The sequence below is a fragment of the Ovis aries genome, chromosome 2 (assembly GCF_016772045.2).
Source record: "Ovis aries strain OAR_USU_Benz2616 breed Rambouillet chromosome 2, ARS-UI_Ramb_v3.0, whole genome shotgun sequence".
In the NCBI taxonomy this organism is placed as follows: domain Eukaryota; kingdom Metazoa; phylum Chordata; class Mammalia; order Artiodactyla; family Bovidae; genus Ovis; species Ovis aries.
The window spans coordinates 66037166-66053486 of NC_056055.1; the positions used below are offsets into that span (position 1 = coordinate 66037166).

At 40.5% G+C, this 16321-nt stretch overlaps 1 protein-coding gene across 10 annotated transcripts in view; it reads left to right on the plus strand.

Annotated features, from left to right (window-relative positions):
• TRPM3 (transient receptor potential cation channel subfamily M member 3) overlaps positions 1-16321 on the plus strand; it is a 599217-nt gene that overhangs the window by 496138 nt on the left and 86758 nt on the right. For 5 of the 10 annotated variants that reach the window (XM_042243350.1, XM_042243355.1, XM_042243352.1 and 2 more), the window contains 7 exons: positions 2032-2082; positions 9309-9344; positions 9503-9643; positions 10996-11025; positions 11814-12103; positions 12730-12958; positions 15192-15359. In XM_042243350.1, coding sequence (XP_042099284.1) covers positions 2032-2082; positions 9309-9344; positions 9503-9643; positions 10996-11025; positions 11814-12103; positions 12730-12958; positions 15192-15359 — 945 coding nt within the window. The remainder of the gene's footprint in view (positions 1-2031; positions 2083-9308; positions 9345-9502; positions 9644-10995; positions 11026-11813; positions 12104-12729; positions 12959-15191; positions 15360-16321) is intronic. The other 5 variants (XM_042243351.1, XM_060409379.1, XM_042243353.1 and 2 more) reach the window with 1 other exon arrangement.

Here is a 16321-nt window from a genome sequence, read left to right on the forward strand (position 1 = left end):
ACCACAGTTCAAAAGCATCAATTCTTTGGCGCTCAGCTTTCTTCACAGTCCAACTCTCACATCCATACATGACCACTGGGAAAACCATAACCTTGACTAGACAGACCTTTGTTGGCAAAGTAATGTCTCTGCTACACAATGTTACATGTCAGTAAAACTGGGGAGGAAAGAATAATGGGGTTTTCAATAAATTAAAATACAGAATTGAATGACCCTCATATGAATAGAGAATCAAGGGAGTCGGGTGATTTATTTCAACTACTGAAAAGAAGTAAGTAGGAAAGTTATAGATCAAGAAAAGCCAAGAGATTTCATCACTCCAGTCAATGGTAATCAACTATCCCTGGAGTACTCTGTTGAAAAGGATTATGGGACAATGGATAGCCTCAGTGAAAGAATAGCTAACATTTATTGAGTGCTATAGTTATAGAAACACTTATAAACACTTCATCATTTAGTCCTAACAAAAACCCTACTGGATAAGTGGTATTATTATACTCATTTTAGAGATAATAAGACTGAGACATAGTTAAGCAGTTTGCCCATGGTCACAGCCGGTAAGCAGCAGGGCCAGGTTTGGAGACAAGCCTTCTGACTCCAAAGTTTGAAGGTTTAATCCCTACAGAATACTGTATCCTTCGGTGGAAAAAGAGTTCTGATGAGTATGTCCGCCTGAAGGGGCCAGTAGTTGAGGCAGTACACAGGGATTGTCTTGAATACTTGAATGTGTTCCAACAGTGCTTAAGAATTTACTGTCACTGTTCAAGATCTTCCAATACAGTCACCAGATTTAGCAAATAAAAATATAGAATTCCCAGTTAGATGTGCATTTAAGAAAAACAACAAATAATTTTTAGTATGTCTCAATTATTGCATGAGACATACTCAAAATTATTCATTGTTATTGGTCAAAATGTACAGATTTCCAAATTTATTTATAAAATAAGTCATGAGAATGTAATGTACAACACAGTGACTATAGTTAATATATTGCATACTTGAACGTTGCTAAGAGAGTAGATCTTTATGGTCCTTGGCACAAGAAAAAAATTGGGAATTATGTATGGCGACAGATACCAAAGAGACACTGTAACGATCATTTTGCCACATATGCAAATAACAAATCATTTACACTGTATGCCTGAAACTAATATGTTACATGTCAGTTATACCTCTATTTAAAAAGAAAAAGATGCGAAAACATAAAAACAGAAGTTGTAAATCAAAAGATTAAGAGATTAGTTACATTTAAAGCTTTTAATTTGATACATAAAAAATACATGAATACAAAAGAGAGCTACAAAATAGACCATCAATATGACAAGAAAAAAACAGTTCAACATTAAGAATTAATAAAATGAATGAAAGTTAAAACAAATAAAAAGAAATTATTCATTGTCTATCTGAAATTCAGATTTAACTAGGCATCCTCTATTTCATCTGGAATTCCTATCCTGAAAGACAAGAGGATAGCAAACCGCCTACTTCATTTTAGTCTTACCTTAAGCAAACAAACTTTTTTTTTTTTTTTTCGCACAATGGCAGAGTTGAATGTTGTGATGAAGACTGTTTGGCCCACAAAGTCTAAGATATTAACCATCTGGCTGTTTACAGAAAAAGTCTGCCAAGCCCTGCTTTAGCCAGTTTCTCATTCATTATGTGTAATAAACAAGTTGCAATTGGCAGTGTGCCAAAGTGTAATTCTAAAGCACTAAATTGGCCCTTGTGTCTCCCCCTGCTCCACAGCTAGCCTCTTGAATGATGTTTTGACCCAGCTGTCATCAGCGTTGATGGCCTGTTTTGCAAAGTTTGAACTTAGAACCTCAAATGCTTTTTCTTGAGGAGCCATAATCCAAAAACCTGCCCCTGTGTTTGTTTAGAAAAGACAGGTACAACTGAGCAACTAGAACAAGGTTCATCTTGATGAACTGCCCCTCCACCAGCCAAAACCCTTCCCTCCAGATCCTTCTTTCCTTGCCAGTGAGAGCCCCTGACTAGCAAAACCATTTGATTCTTCTTTATTGTTTTCAGAGACATGGGCCCTCAAACACATTGTACCACTTGGTCAGGGATGTCAAAAAGGTAAGAACCCTCTGGACTGCAGGTCGGAGGCCCTGTCTTGACTGCTTCCTGTGATTAGAAAGTGCCTGTTTTGCATGAGCTGCCGGAGTATTCCTGTCCCTGTCAGAACCCCCTCATTTCTGGACATGGTGTGCGCGTTTGTCTTTTAACTCTGAGACTTCTCTGCTTCTAATGCAACTGCGGTTTTATTGCCAGTCTCTGTGGTTTTAGATGCTTTCATCGGACATAATGCTTTGGGATAGTGGAACTCTAGGCTTTCCCCCCATGCTGTGTGGATTTATGCCATCACCTGTACTTTTCCATGTGCTCCTCACGTTTGGGGAGCTCATTTCCATGCCATCCAACCGATCATGAAAGGCTTATTTATTTACTAGCTCCTGATACAGTGTATCACTGCCACTTCTAGTATGACACATAAGCATAAGCATAGCTCAAAAAGCCTCAGAAAAACAGACTTCAACATAAATATACATTCCATTCTGTTAACACTTATTTTCTGTAATATACTTTTTCACATTCATCATCCAGTTTGATGGGGGTGGGCGAAAGTCAATTGGTTTGGGTCTAGTAGGTTTATTCCCAATTTAGAAATGAGGTTGAAACACAAGGAGGTGAGAACTATCTTGAGTGGTTGGTAAGGAGCTAGAATTAGAACTCAGATCCTTTGATAATCATTATTATTAATTGGAGAAGGAAATGGCAACTCACTCCAGTACTCTTGCCTGAAAAATCCCATGGATGGAGAAGCCTGGTAGGCTACAGTCCATGGTGTCGCAAAGAGTCAGGCAAAGTAATGGTACCTAAGGTTTAGTGATGACTAAGTGTGTGACATTAATCTGAGCTTTCTATGTGTCTTAGCTTACTTTATCTTCACAAAAATTATATGAAGTAATTATTTTACTATTATTATTTTTATTAATAGTGTTATCCCCATTTATAGATGAAAAAATGAGGCATAGGGAGGTTACATTTAATCCTAACCAGGTGGTTGTTCTTTTGCCCTGTACAAACTCTTTCCAAGGTAGCTTCAATTCTGAACCCTTGACCGGGTTCCCAGAAAATGATGTTTTCATTCCAAAAGTTAAGAATAGGCGGTGGGACCTCCCCTACCCCATGTACATGCACAGACACACACACAGACACGTATACCCACCTACCAGTTGGTCTCAATTCTTTGCCAAAGTCCATAGGACATACTCAAAAAAATCTATAAAGTGAGGTTAAAAAATAAGAGTACCACTCCTTCATCTCACAGGAAGTCATAAGCTAGAACTACCCTTCAGGTGTCCTGTAGTCACTAATTTTTCCCTTTGAAAGGCCAAGCAAAGGCCCTGGGGCTACTTATAATATACTATTAACCAGCTGGACTTTGCTGGTAATGAGTAGAGTACAAAAAGCCTTCTTCTGATGGCCCTTAGAAACTTTCCTCTCACCTCCATACAATCCTACTGAAAAATTTCTCATCTGTGCGAGTGAATGAAGCCTGTAGTTCCTTCAAAGCAAGGGAAATAGAGGCTGTGCCATCTGTACATTTTACCAAGATCACACCTTTCCATAGCTTGCCCCATTTCAAGCCATAAGCGTACCTGCCCTCTCAATAAGCCCATTTCTCTTTTCCTCAAGTCATCCTATTTAGTTTAATTTATCTTGAATTAAAATCGCCTGGAAACTAAACAGAGGGAAGTATCTCAGAAGATAAGGTGTACACACCTAGCATATATTCTTTGTCAAGGTACTTGTTGCTCATGTTCAATAGAATGTTTTAGTTTTTCTGAAAGTATAAAAAGTAAAATATCCCCCTTTCCTTAATCTAGTCTGTGTCCCTGAAGGAATTATGAGGCTCTCTGAAGAGACAGCTGCGTGTTTGCCCTTCTGTCCCAGTCCCTGGCCAGTCCAGGCCTTCAGAGTTGCTCATCTGCCTCCATCACCCAGTTGTCTTGCTTGATTTTCAGAGATTTTTACAGTTAGGTTCTACTGAATCTAAATGATCAAAACCTCTCCTAACAGGTTCTCTTCCTCTTTCTTTTTTCTGAAACCCTATTAACTGCCTCTTACATTTGCTTACATTTACTAGAAGACATGTAGAGTGTTTTTAAGGTGTGGTTTTATTTAACATCTTAGCTAAAGGTGTACCTCAAAAATAATATACCCTCACTAGAAAGGACAGGATGGTAAGAATTTGGGTGGAAGGACTATCAGTTAAGAGCAGTTTTATTTCTCTTTCAAATGTGATCCCAATACCAGAGCAAGAATATAGTTATATAAGGATTCATTTATTTGCTAATTTAGTAATGGGGAAAAAATGATAACAGATCACTCAAGATAGTACTGAACTTACTTAGAAACAATTTTTCTTGAGAAAAAGAGACTGCCAGTGCGGCTGGGAGAAATGAAAGCCTTTGTCTAGTTTCTTCTCTTGGGAAGAAATAAGGGCAGGAAATGCAGACTCCATTTATTTTCATGATAAAGGTGAGTGTCTGACTGCTGGAGAGCAAGAAAGAATCACAATGGTAGTCAAAGGAACTGGCAGTGTCTACGTTTTATGGGTGAAAGGAGCTAAAAATGAGGTTTTTCTGTTTGTGTTGTTTTAAGAAGTGAATGAGAAAGAAATTAATATTGGCGCACATCTGCTTCAGAAGGTTTCAGATGACTTCCAGCAATTTATGCCAATAAGATATGCAAAATCTACAAAGATGAGTTTTAAAATGCTAAGAAAATCTTGATCAGTTCAAACAATTTTCAAAATTAAGGAACATAATAATTAGCATATGCTTGTGCTTTACAATTATAGGACTTTCTGTACATATTAGTTGATTTAATCTATTATGACAAAAAATTAATCAGTAAGTGATAAGTACAAAATGAATGCTGTTCAAAAGTTAGAAACACAGCCCGGACCTTCAACATACTGTTTGATAATCTGTCTATTAAATGTAAATAACATTTATGAACCCCGAGAATACATTTAGGAATTATCATACCATCATTAACTTAACCAGAATATCTCCAAGTCCAACTGTCCTTTGAAATCAACAGAATTGAATGTGGCGAATTTGAAGCTAGTTTCAAAATCTCAAATTACTTCTATCAAGAGAGCAATCTGAGAGTAGTGAAGTAGAGTTAGTATTCCACATCAACCAGAAATTTAAAATGATACCAGCCAGCCCAGTTCCCTGAGCCATTTTCGTGCATAATCCACTGGATGTACCAATGCTTTCATATTAAACCAGAGTGGCCTGAGTCTGTCTGCTTTTCCATGAAATCTAACTTGCCATTTTAGTAGCTGTCTGCTCAGCTTGTGCCTCTGTATGTTTTAAAGGTAGTTTTTCTTTCTTAAATTAAATGTACTAATGCTTCAGATTACCTGAATTATCCCTCCCCATAAAGAAGGGTGATATTTGAACATTATATAGGAAGAGAGGTGAAATTATGATAATAAAATTCATCTATATGGGAATCAAGACCCAGCACTTTGCAGGATTTTAAAGCAAAAGCATTTCAGACACACTTTGGTAAAGAAAGGAAGTTTTCATAACTCCGTCTGCTAAATTTACGCAAATTTACCAAAGCATTCTTAATTTTCAAAAGAATGGTTGCCCAGTCTACTGGCATGCCATACATTGAGGGAGTGTCCTCTTTTCCCAGGAATTTTCACCAGGATGGTCTTTTCCCCATTCTCCCTTAGTAAATCTGACAACCAGCTATCATTTTATACCTTGCATATATCAGAAGGAAACAGTCTTCTTTGAAGGCTTGTTATGAGTTTCAAAGAAAAAAAGTTTCCTAAACAGCTGAAATCTGATAATGATATCATGAATTGACATCTGAAAAAGAGTGCATTTAGAAAAGCATATCTAATAAATGAATTCAAATTATTCTTTTAATTAAAAGACATCCTTAGGCATGGCACAGATTAAAATTTAGCTTCAGAGTTGTGGCTCATGGCATGAAGAAAGACAACATTTTCAAGTTGTCAAATTTACCTATCCATAGGTCAAAACCTCTCTATTTTACTCTCTGGATCAAATTATTTGAATCCTGTGGCTTGCTATGTGTTGCTAAGGCATGAAATGGGAAATAAGTGTTCAGGTTTTACCAGTTATCAAAGTAATTACCAAAAAGGGGGAGCAGGGAATAACAGAAACAGCAGGCAGAATGAATATTACTCCAGTATATCAATTTCCTCTTTGAAAAGGAACTGAGCAAAGGAAGACTCCTCCAGAGGTTTTTGGACATTACCTGTGGAATACGAGGTGGCATTTTTTCTACTTTTTTTTTTTCCCCAAAAAGGAAGTGGATGTTATGAGTACAACTGCATCCCTACCTAACTATTTACCCTCCCTTTTCTCTAAGCCTCTATCTCTACTAACCAAATTCCAGGGATTATTGGAAACTGCATCAACTCTGCAAGCTCTGGACAGGTCTTTGCCCAGTGACCTGGCAGCAGAGATATAAGAGCAGCCTGCCAGGTAGTGATCTAACAACTGAACCTTTAGAAAAAGGACCTTGAAGTAACCGTGTCCACATCGCCTGTTTTCAGAGCGCAAACTGAACCAAGTACAGAGAGACCCCTCATTGCCTTGGGTTAGGTGACCATCGCCCTCTGGGGGTCAAACAGAATTCAGGCTAGTTCCTTTCAGGCCACCATCCAGAATAGTCACAGAAGCTTTTCTTCTGCTTCAGACCAGACTGTACAAAAATCACTCTGAAATAATCAAGCTTTATATAAGAAATCTTTAGGAAAAGTATATTCCATCACCTGTTTTGGTAGTGAGTAAACCTATCAGCCCTTTATGAATTTGCATAAAATTCTGTAAAACATCACCAATGTTTATGGAATATTTGCAAAAACATGTTGCCCCTTAAAACTTTTTATTTATTTTGAATTTTACTATTATCTCTTTCCTGACACCCACTCTTATATCTCAAAAGCATAAACATCATCATTCAATATTGGTCTTCAGGCAATATTGATTCTTGTTCTTAGAATACAAACTAATGTTCACACATGGTTTCTCAAAAGAAAATATATAGGTAGTAGGCTCACTATTACCCACATTTTAAATTTAGAAAATTGTTAGACGGTTTAAAAATAGGCACAAATTCATAGACTCACTATGATTGTTGTTCGGTTGCATTACAATAAACCTTTGTTGCGGCGGGGCAGGGGGCAGGACGGGGAGAGGTCCTGAAACCTGGCACTTGGGCATTACAGACCACAAAGGACATGGAGTTCAGCCCCTTTTACTGGGAAGAAAACTGAGGCCTTGAGGGAAAGTGGATGATTTGTGAAGGATGGACAGAATCCAGAGCAGCTGACATGCAGCCAGTGCTCTTTCCCCTGCCAGCCTCACGGTGCCAAGGAAAATAGCACAGATGGGGTGAGCCTCCTCTGCAAGTCACCCTTGTAGGAGCCAAATGCACAGGAGATGAGGCTGACCCGCACGCCCAAAGCAGCTCTGGGGCACTGCTAATAATAGCCTCACATGACTGTCCAGTAAGAGCCAGACAATATGGAAACTGCAATCTTGTTAACCTGCCCAAAATAATGGAGAAAAAGGGTTGCACAGGTAATATTCTTAAATTCAGTTTAGCATTTATGGAAAGGAAAATACATGAAAAGTTACTATCTTAAATCTTTCTCTAAGTTCTGTTTTAAAGGAACCGAATGATTTGGTCTTTCTTGATAGTCTGAGGATAGCTAGAGCTTTCCCACCCAGGAATGACTGGGTAGGAATGTTACTGAGACTATAATACTGAAGAACCCCAAATTGAGACTTGATCCCAAATACACTGATTAATTTCAATGTTTTACTTATTCACATTTTTACCCCTCCTCCCCAAAAATATCTTGAATGCCTACCATACACCAGGCATTGGGAATGTGAAGATAAATAAGACAATTAAAAATAGGAAGCTATAAGTTTGATGGTAGGATACAGTTGGCCACTTCTGATTCTGAATCCCTTTCAGATGATTGCTCTTGCCCATAGGAAAGCTCAGTAAGGATAACTGAGACCCACCTTCATAAGCTAATTTCCTAGTGACAATGATTATCTTCGTACACTTTGAATTTCCCAATGCTGCTGTGTAACCCCATCTGAACTTTATGTAGTAGACTCAGAATCACCTGGACAGCTCATAAAGTGCACAGCATCTCATGCTTGAAGCAAGACAGGGTCCAGACCTTTGCAGTGTCACATTTCCCTGGTGGTTCAAATGCCACAAGGCTCGAAAACTACCACTGCTATGAGTTATTTCCATGAAGCAGCAGGAATTTCACATAGCATCCTGAATGGATCCTCCATTAAAGACAAATCCCAAAGTGGATGCAGTCCTCCGGCCCCTCCAAAATAAATCTAAGAAGACAGCGTGCCAGGCTTCCTACACACGTGGCACCTCTACCATTCATGGTGCAGAGCACACTTCTGCACCAGGGAACTAAACCTTTCAGATAGTGAGATCTGATCAGCTGTACCCTTTGGAACTCACCGTGAGCTCAGAATTTCCCACAAATAGCTAATTCTTCCATCACCTAACAAAGCAAAGATTTTCCTCCGGTGACACAGAAGTCCCTTTTGAAGTAGAAACCAATAATGAGGAGATAATAATAATAACTCTTCTGTTTTTGCATCTATATGTACAACATTAAACTTACACCATAGCTCTAGATCTTTAAGAAGCACTATTCTCTGAAAGAAAATATGAAAAACCTCTTTAATTGTGGAGAAATAAATATTCTATTGATAAAACTTCTCTTCTTTCACTCCTCTTTCTTCTTTAAACACAAGTGATGTTCATAAGTCTTTGTCATAACATCCATCATGCTCTCCTTTTATTAAAAAGGTGCCAATTTTTAAAAAATTGTTAATAGAAGTTTTGTATAAAGGATATTCCAGCTCTCAGCATATTTCACCTGATGCAGTCCCTGGTAATAACAACTACTTTCTGGAAGGAGTCTTCACTTAGTGAGTGTGAAGAAATAAATGATCAGCAAGAGGCCGGTAACAGGCCTGGGTCTGAGGCGGAGCAGTGAGGAGGTCTGGGGGAGCACCTGGGAACCTAGTTCCTTAGTGGCTGGGAGTGGTAGAATTTGCCATTTGTGTTTCTTTCTGCTACACTGGTGTTTTTTTCTCCCCAGCTGAAGACTTGAATAAATATTTTGATTTTCTGTTATTGCCGACGATTACTGCATCTTCTTATTTAACTTATGTCTTCTTTCCAAGCGAGAATATCCAGGTTTCGGTTGGATCTATTTTAAGGTGAATTGATTAACCAGCATAATAATACATTCATATGTTTCTTTTTAATTATTATTATTATTATTTTAGTCTAAAATAGTTACAGAACACATGGAGTAGAATCCCTAGTAAACCCCGCTGTCTCTCGGATGTGTGTGTGTTCCGTTCTTCCCTGGTAGGGGAACCTGCCCCCAGACTACAGAATCAGCCTGATCGATATTGGCCTGGTGATCGAGTACCTGATGGGAGGGGCTTATCGCTGCAACTACACGCGCAAGCGCTTCCGGACGCTCTACCACAATCTCTTTGGCCCAAAGAGGGTGAGGCTGGCTGCAATTCCATTTTCTCGATTCCGGGGAGGTCTAGGGTGCAGTAGATTTGGAGTGTGGCTGCTTCCTTGTCTGAGAGGGGGAAATCAGATGAGAAGGCAGCTGTTCTGCCTCTTCTTCCCTCTGCCATCAAATCTGTTTAAAAAAGAAAAAGAAAAAAAAAAAGTACTGAGTGTTACATTCTTTCTTTTCCTCACTAGATCCAATTCAAATCAGAAACTGGCATTGAAAGTGAACCTTTTTTAGCTTTTATACATGCTGTGAATTGAGATGACATGCTCAACTTCTAAATAAGTCTTTTGGTACATTAAAAAAGTAGTTTTTTCATTTTAAAAAGTAAACAATGATCAGAGAATAGTAATATATTCAAATAATCAGACGGTAAAGAATCCGTCTGCAATGTGGGAGACCTGAACTTGATCCCTGGGTTGAGAAGATCCCCTGGAGGGGGGCATGGCAACCCACTCCAGTATTCTTGCCTGGAGAATCCTCATGGACAGAGGAGCCTGGCGGGCTACAGTCCATGGGGTCACAAAGCGTCGGATACAACTGAGTGATTAAGCACAGCACACAACACAATCTTATCTACTTTATCGGTGTTCAAGATTTTTGGTCTTGAGATCTATCTATACCTTTAAAATTATTGAGGACTCCCCCCAGTGCTTTTTATCTATATGAGTTCTATTTAGCTTTATAATTGGCTGAGATGCCTTCTCTTCCATCTTGGTCTGCACCTGTTTTGCACATTCCCAGTGTGACCAGTGGTGCTGCTATGTGTGCTTATACTTTCCATGCCACTGAGTGCCCTTTGACCTCAACAAATGTCCCTCTGGCCCCATTCACCCTTGCTCTACTGGTCAGCAGCAAAGAGAGATAGCCAGCATGAATCATCTCAACATATAGTATTTCTGAATGATACCCCAAGTCTCCATATTACAGCAGACTCTCAGAGGTTTGAGGAACACCTCATCATTTGATTGAATGTCTCATTGTTCACTCAAGTGCTTGATGTCTAGAAGATGTCAACCAAGCAAGATGGTTTTAGAAAGATGGAAAAAATCTTGGTCTATAAAAGAGATTATAAGCCTGCAGGGTCTACCCTTTAGGCAATCTCATTATACCTCTCTAGTTTCCTAATTTTCTATAATTCACCAAAGTCACTAAATTTGTATTTCTCTTAGAATTTCCATAAAGAGCTCCCCCCGTGGTGTTTTATTTAGTGAAATGAATAAATGCTATATGATAAAATAGATTTGTTCCATTACCTGTTTAAGATACTTTAGGATTCTTTTCTTACTTCTATAAAGAAAGATCTAACTTTGTCCATAAAATTTTTTTAACAGCCCAAAGCCTTGAAACTGTTGGGAATGGAGGTAAGTGTTTGTTCAAATTATTAGTGTCAATTGTTTATTCTCTTTATTACATGTTTTAAATATATATATAAGTTCATTCCAGTGGTAGGACTTAGTACATGATTCTGAAATAAGGAAGTGACATTTTTCCCAGTGACAAGGGGGTGAGGTCACAGTAGCTTTGAAAATTCTATCATGAGGTTATATTAGCATTGCAAACAAAAGTAAATCATATTTGAAATACTAACTTGAAAACCAAGAAAGCATATAGGTTCCAGTAAGTGAAATCTACTCATGGGTAGATTACAAATGGCAACAGACCCAAAGGCCAGAAATTCTTCACAAATGCATCTAATGAAGTATGCGGAAACTCGAGATAGAGTATCTGTCTCCCATCTTCTGTTCATGTGGTTATTATCCTGTATCCAATTGCAAGTATAGGATGTCCTTGTCCTTTTAGCAGGAAGGGTAATGCTGTCCATCACGAGGTACAAATGACCCTACCTGTAGAGGAAAAGAATAGATGAAAGTTTTGTTTTATTTTTTTTTAAGTCCATTGAAAAAGACTTGTTAATTAAAGTCTAACACTGACATGTTCTCATAGGACTGTGCTTCTGCATTTACTATAGCTTGTTTTAAAGTTAGGCATGCATGAGCTTATGAGTTCTTTTAGAACAGACGCTAGGATCGTTCATTTCTTTCTGTATCTATCCCAGGGCTGGGCTAGTAGTAGATACACAGGAACTATTTACTGAATTGATTGGATTCATCCCTAACTTCATCTCTATGTTTTTTCCCTAAAATTACAGGATGATGTTCCCTTGAGGCGAGGAAGAAAGACAACCAAGAAGCGTGAAGAAGAGGTGGACATTGACTTGGATGACCCTGAGATCAACCACTTCCCTTTCCCTTTTCATGAGCTGATGGTGTGGGCCGTCCTGATGAAGCGGCAGAAGATGGCCCTGTTCTTCTGGCAGCACGGCGAGGAGGCCATGGCCAAGGCCCTGGTGGCCTGCAAGCTCTGCAAAGCCATGGCCCACGAGGCTTCTGAGAATGACATGGTAGACGACATCTCTCAGGAGCTAAACCACAACTCCAGGTTGGACAGTCCAGCAAATGGGGTGGTCAGGGGAAGAGAAGGGAAGATGGGCCCCAAATACTGGTTGTCTGAGCTACCCAGTACTCTAAGAGGAGGCAGTATGAACCCAATGGTGCACACAGAAGATGGACACAGACAGTTAACATCTATGGTACACAGTGCTAGATACAGAGGTACACACAGATGCATAGATTTCGTTTCACCCTCTCAACTGCCCCAAGAGGTACGTCCCCTTAAAATACATACCTTACACCTACAGAAAATGAGACTGAGAATTTATGTAACTCGTCCAAGATCACACACTTGTGGTTGACAAGGCTTAACTGAACTGAGGTCTGTTGCATTTAAGAAGATACACCGTACTCTGATTTGTGAATCTGCCTTACCCATCTGTAAATTTGGAGCCCTGAGTGCAGGGATCGTGACTAATTTGACTTACACCCCCATTTCTAAACTCCATATCTGGCACACAGTAGACGCTTAATGGTGTTGGCTGGGTGAATGAGTGAGTAGACTAGACCCCATAAGGAACGACCAAGCCACACATGGCTTGGTCACTGGGTTGCCCCTTTCAGCATCTAGGTCTCCAAGATCGCCAAAAGACAGCTCCTCATGTTCTCTTTCAGGGACTTTGGCCAGCTGGCCGTGGAGCTCCTGGACCAGTCCTACAAGCAGGATGAGCAGCTGGCCATGAAACTGCTGACGTATGAACTGAAGAACTGGAGCAATGCCACGTGCCTGCAGCTTGCGGTAGCTGCCAAACACCGTGACTTCATCGCACACACGTGCAGCCAGATGTTGCTCACAGACATGTGGATGGGTCGGCTCCGGATGCGCAAGAACTCAGGCCTCAAGGTCAGTGCTCCCAGAAGGCTCTGTCGGCTCTGAGGCCCAGGGGTTGGTGGGAGTTTCCCAAGCCAAATCTGCAGTGGTAGTAGGCGTCCTCTTAACTCAGGAGGGGACTTCTAAGCCCCAACTATGCATCAGAATCTTCTGTATAATGGGGCTTTTGTAAAATATGGAAACGAGGGCCAACCCCAAATTCTGCTAAATCAGAACATCTAGGCAGGACTTCCTGCCAGTCCAGTGGTTAGGACTCCGTGCTTCCACTGCAGGGGGCACAGGTTTGATCCCTTGTCGGAAAACTAAGATCCCACCTGCCATGTGGCCAGATCAAGAGGGGAAAACCAAAAAAAAGAGCCTCTAGAGATGGTATGCATAGACAGTAATACTTCTCAGAAGACCCAAAGGTGACAGTCATGCACCGGTACTATAGAAGGTATCATTTGCTCTGTCACAAGCCATGGAGACACTCACCTAGACAACCTTTTACCTCCATGCAAGCCTGAACACCTTGGCCCTCCCTTGGCACCATGTCATAAAGAGACACTGGCTCCTATCAGCTAAACTTAAGAAATTTTTTAAATGAAATAAAAATGAGATAGATTTATATGTAAAGATGTTGCCAGATAATCCTGATCTATTCTTCAGTGAAGAAAAACAAGCTGAGAACCAATATATAGCCTGAGACCTGTTGTTTGTTAAAGTGCATGTACATGTATAGTTCTATCCATATAACTTCATATCTTCAAAAAACAAAAAGGATACACAGTAAACTTTTTGTAGTGCTTATCGCTGGGGTTGAAAATACAAGAAATAGGATAAGGCTTTTGATTTTTTTATGTTTTCTTCTGTGTTTTACAAGAAAAACATTAAACTGAAAAGTTTTTTAAAAGACAAAATGGGGAAAGGAAGACATTGAAGAATGTTTAAAAATGTTTTACTTGTTTAGTTTGTAGCTGTTGCAACTGAAACCAGCCAGGCTTACAGTTACCTAGAACAACCTGATCTAGAGGACCCTGAGGTCAGTCCAAATCAAAAGGGCCACCAAACCAGAGCAATCTGCTGAGGCCACCCTGATAGAACCAGCACCTCTCCCCCACTTCACTCTGTCTGTGGGATCTTGGCCCAGAGTCACAGAAGGGTTCCATGAAGTGGGTCATGGGCATTCCAGCACCACACCACAAACAATGCCAAAACTGGCTCTCAGCTCTGAGGACAGGGTGTCGTGTCCCCTGAAGGCTGCCAGGCCTGCCATCTGAGCCTTCCCAGGCTTGCCAGGCACCCTGAGGCCGGGTCACCACTTTCCACTTTCCCTTAGCTGCTCTCAGGTCCCTGGGCACTGAAGCACAGGCTGTCCTTGCCTTCCTACTTGAGGATCATTTTTACTTGCCCTTCATGACCTCTCTTAGCCCGTCATGTTGGTGCACTTTCTTCAAGGAGGGTTGAACTCAGAAGCTTGTACATAAACGATTTTGGGATTGAGGGAAGAGATGGGAGAAGATTTAGGGAGCACAAATCAGGTGTCAGAAACTTGGTCCCAGGAAACAATAAGGTTCTGGATCTCTCATGTGGTTGGTAGTGAAACACAGTGCTGGGCCTCCTGGGGCATGGTGCAGGGGGCTTCTCATAGTGATACAGAGCCCGTGTATGTATGTATGTATGTGTGGGTGGGTGTGTGTTTCTGCTGGTTAATACGAAATGCTGAGGGATGCTAAAATGAATAACATGTTTTCTTACACAGATTTTCTTGAGGTCAATTTAGGACAGTATTTTTTACAGAGATAACCAGATGATGCATAATCAATTCCACTTGGCATATTAGTAAATAAATGCCAGTGGACATACACATGAATTGGTTTCACAAAGCTACTGACTGGGAATCTGAATTTTTCCCTATATTTGCCTTGGGTAGGGTCTTTTTCCTCAGTTTCCTCTGTGCAAAGTAGGTGTTAATTAGGTAAGATGTATTTGAGTAAGATGCTTTGTTTTGCCAAAATCAGACTGAGCGACTGTCCGTGTTAACAATTAACAGCTCCCAGTCACGTGGGCAGAAGGAAGTCTCTTAGCATGAATGTGCTTAGTTATTCAGATATGCAGGTCCTCACTCTGGGCACACCCAACACCCCTATACCCACGCATGCACACAAACACAGACCCCACACCCCAGGTGTTCTAATTCTAAGCAACCACCCTTATCTTAATCCTTTAAATGTGATTATTATTATTATCATTATTATTACTTTAGGTAATTCTGGGAATTCTACTTCCTCCTTCAATTCTCAGCTTGGAGTTCAAGAACAAAGATGACATGCCCTATATGACTCAGGCCCAGGAAATCCACCTCCAAGAGAAGGAGCAAGAAGAACCAGAGAAGCCCACGAAGGAAAAAGACGAAGAGGACATGGAACTGACAGTAAGAAAACACTGTGCAGTTATTATAGGAGGGGAGAACCACTAACCCACCTCTCCTGTGGGTATGACTTAAGATTTAGTAACTCTGAGGTCACCTTCCCACCAGTTACTTCCATTTAAATATCGAGACCAGGGTATTATAAAAGTGTCTTCTCGAGGACTTTCTTGCTAGTTCAGTGACAGGTTCAATCCCTGATTAGGGAACTAAGATCCCACATGCTGTGTGCTACGCAACCTCCCCGCCCCCCCCAAGAAAAAGTGTCCTCTCTATGCACAAATAACTAACGGGACTAATTCTAATCCTTTGGCCAGGATAAGTGGCGCTCAACAACCCAGTGAAATTGAAAAGCAAGACACTCTGAATTTTCCAACTGGGCAATACTTTATAAACAACCAGGTGATGTGACAGTCTTAGCACCTGAAGAGAAAAGGGAATCTGATTTGGCAGCAGTCAGCTCCACTGAGCCGAAACTGTTGTGCTGATCAGAAGCTAAGCCTTTAGCTATCTTCGAGGTCAGGCTCATAAATGCAGGACTAATTGAATTTTGAGGTTTGTATGGAAGGCTTTTATTAGCTCTTCCTGGTATAATTATAGAGCATGGATCCTTTGTTCTGTAGGGGGATTGGGGGCAGCTGGGCATGGGACAGCTTCCCACAACTCTAACTGGAGAGCAGTGTGACTGCCACTGGATTGTATTCAAAGTCTAAAAATATCACAGGCTGTTAAAGGGACAAACAAGGCTTCAGAGCTTTGGTGACATAAGGCAACAACTCCTTAGAACTTCCTGGATATCCCCCAGCCTCCCTATCACTCTGACCAGTGACCGTGATGAGCCAGGAATTGTTTGGGTAGAAAATAAAAACTGGTTTTGCTCAGGTGTCAAAAGGCCTTTGCATTATTATCCTAATGAGAACACCCTGTGAATTGTTTTTCCTCCAGATAAATGCCATTTCCTTCCAGCA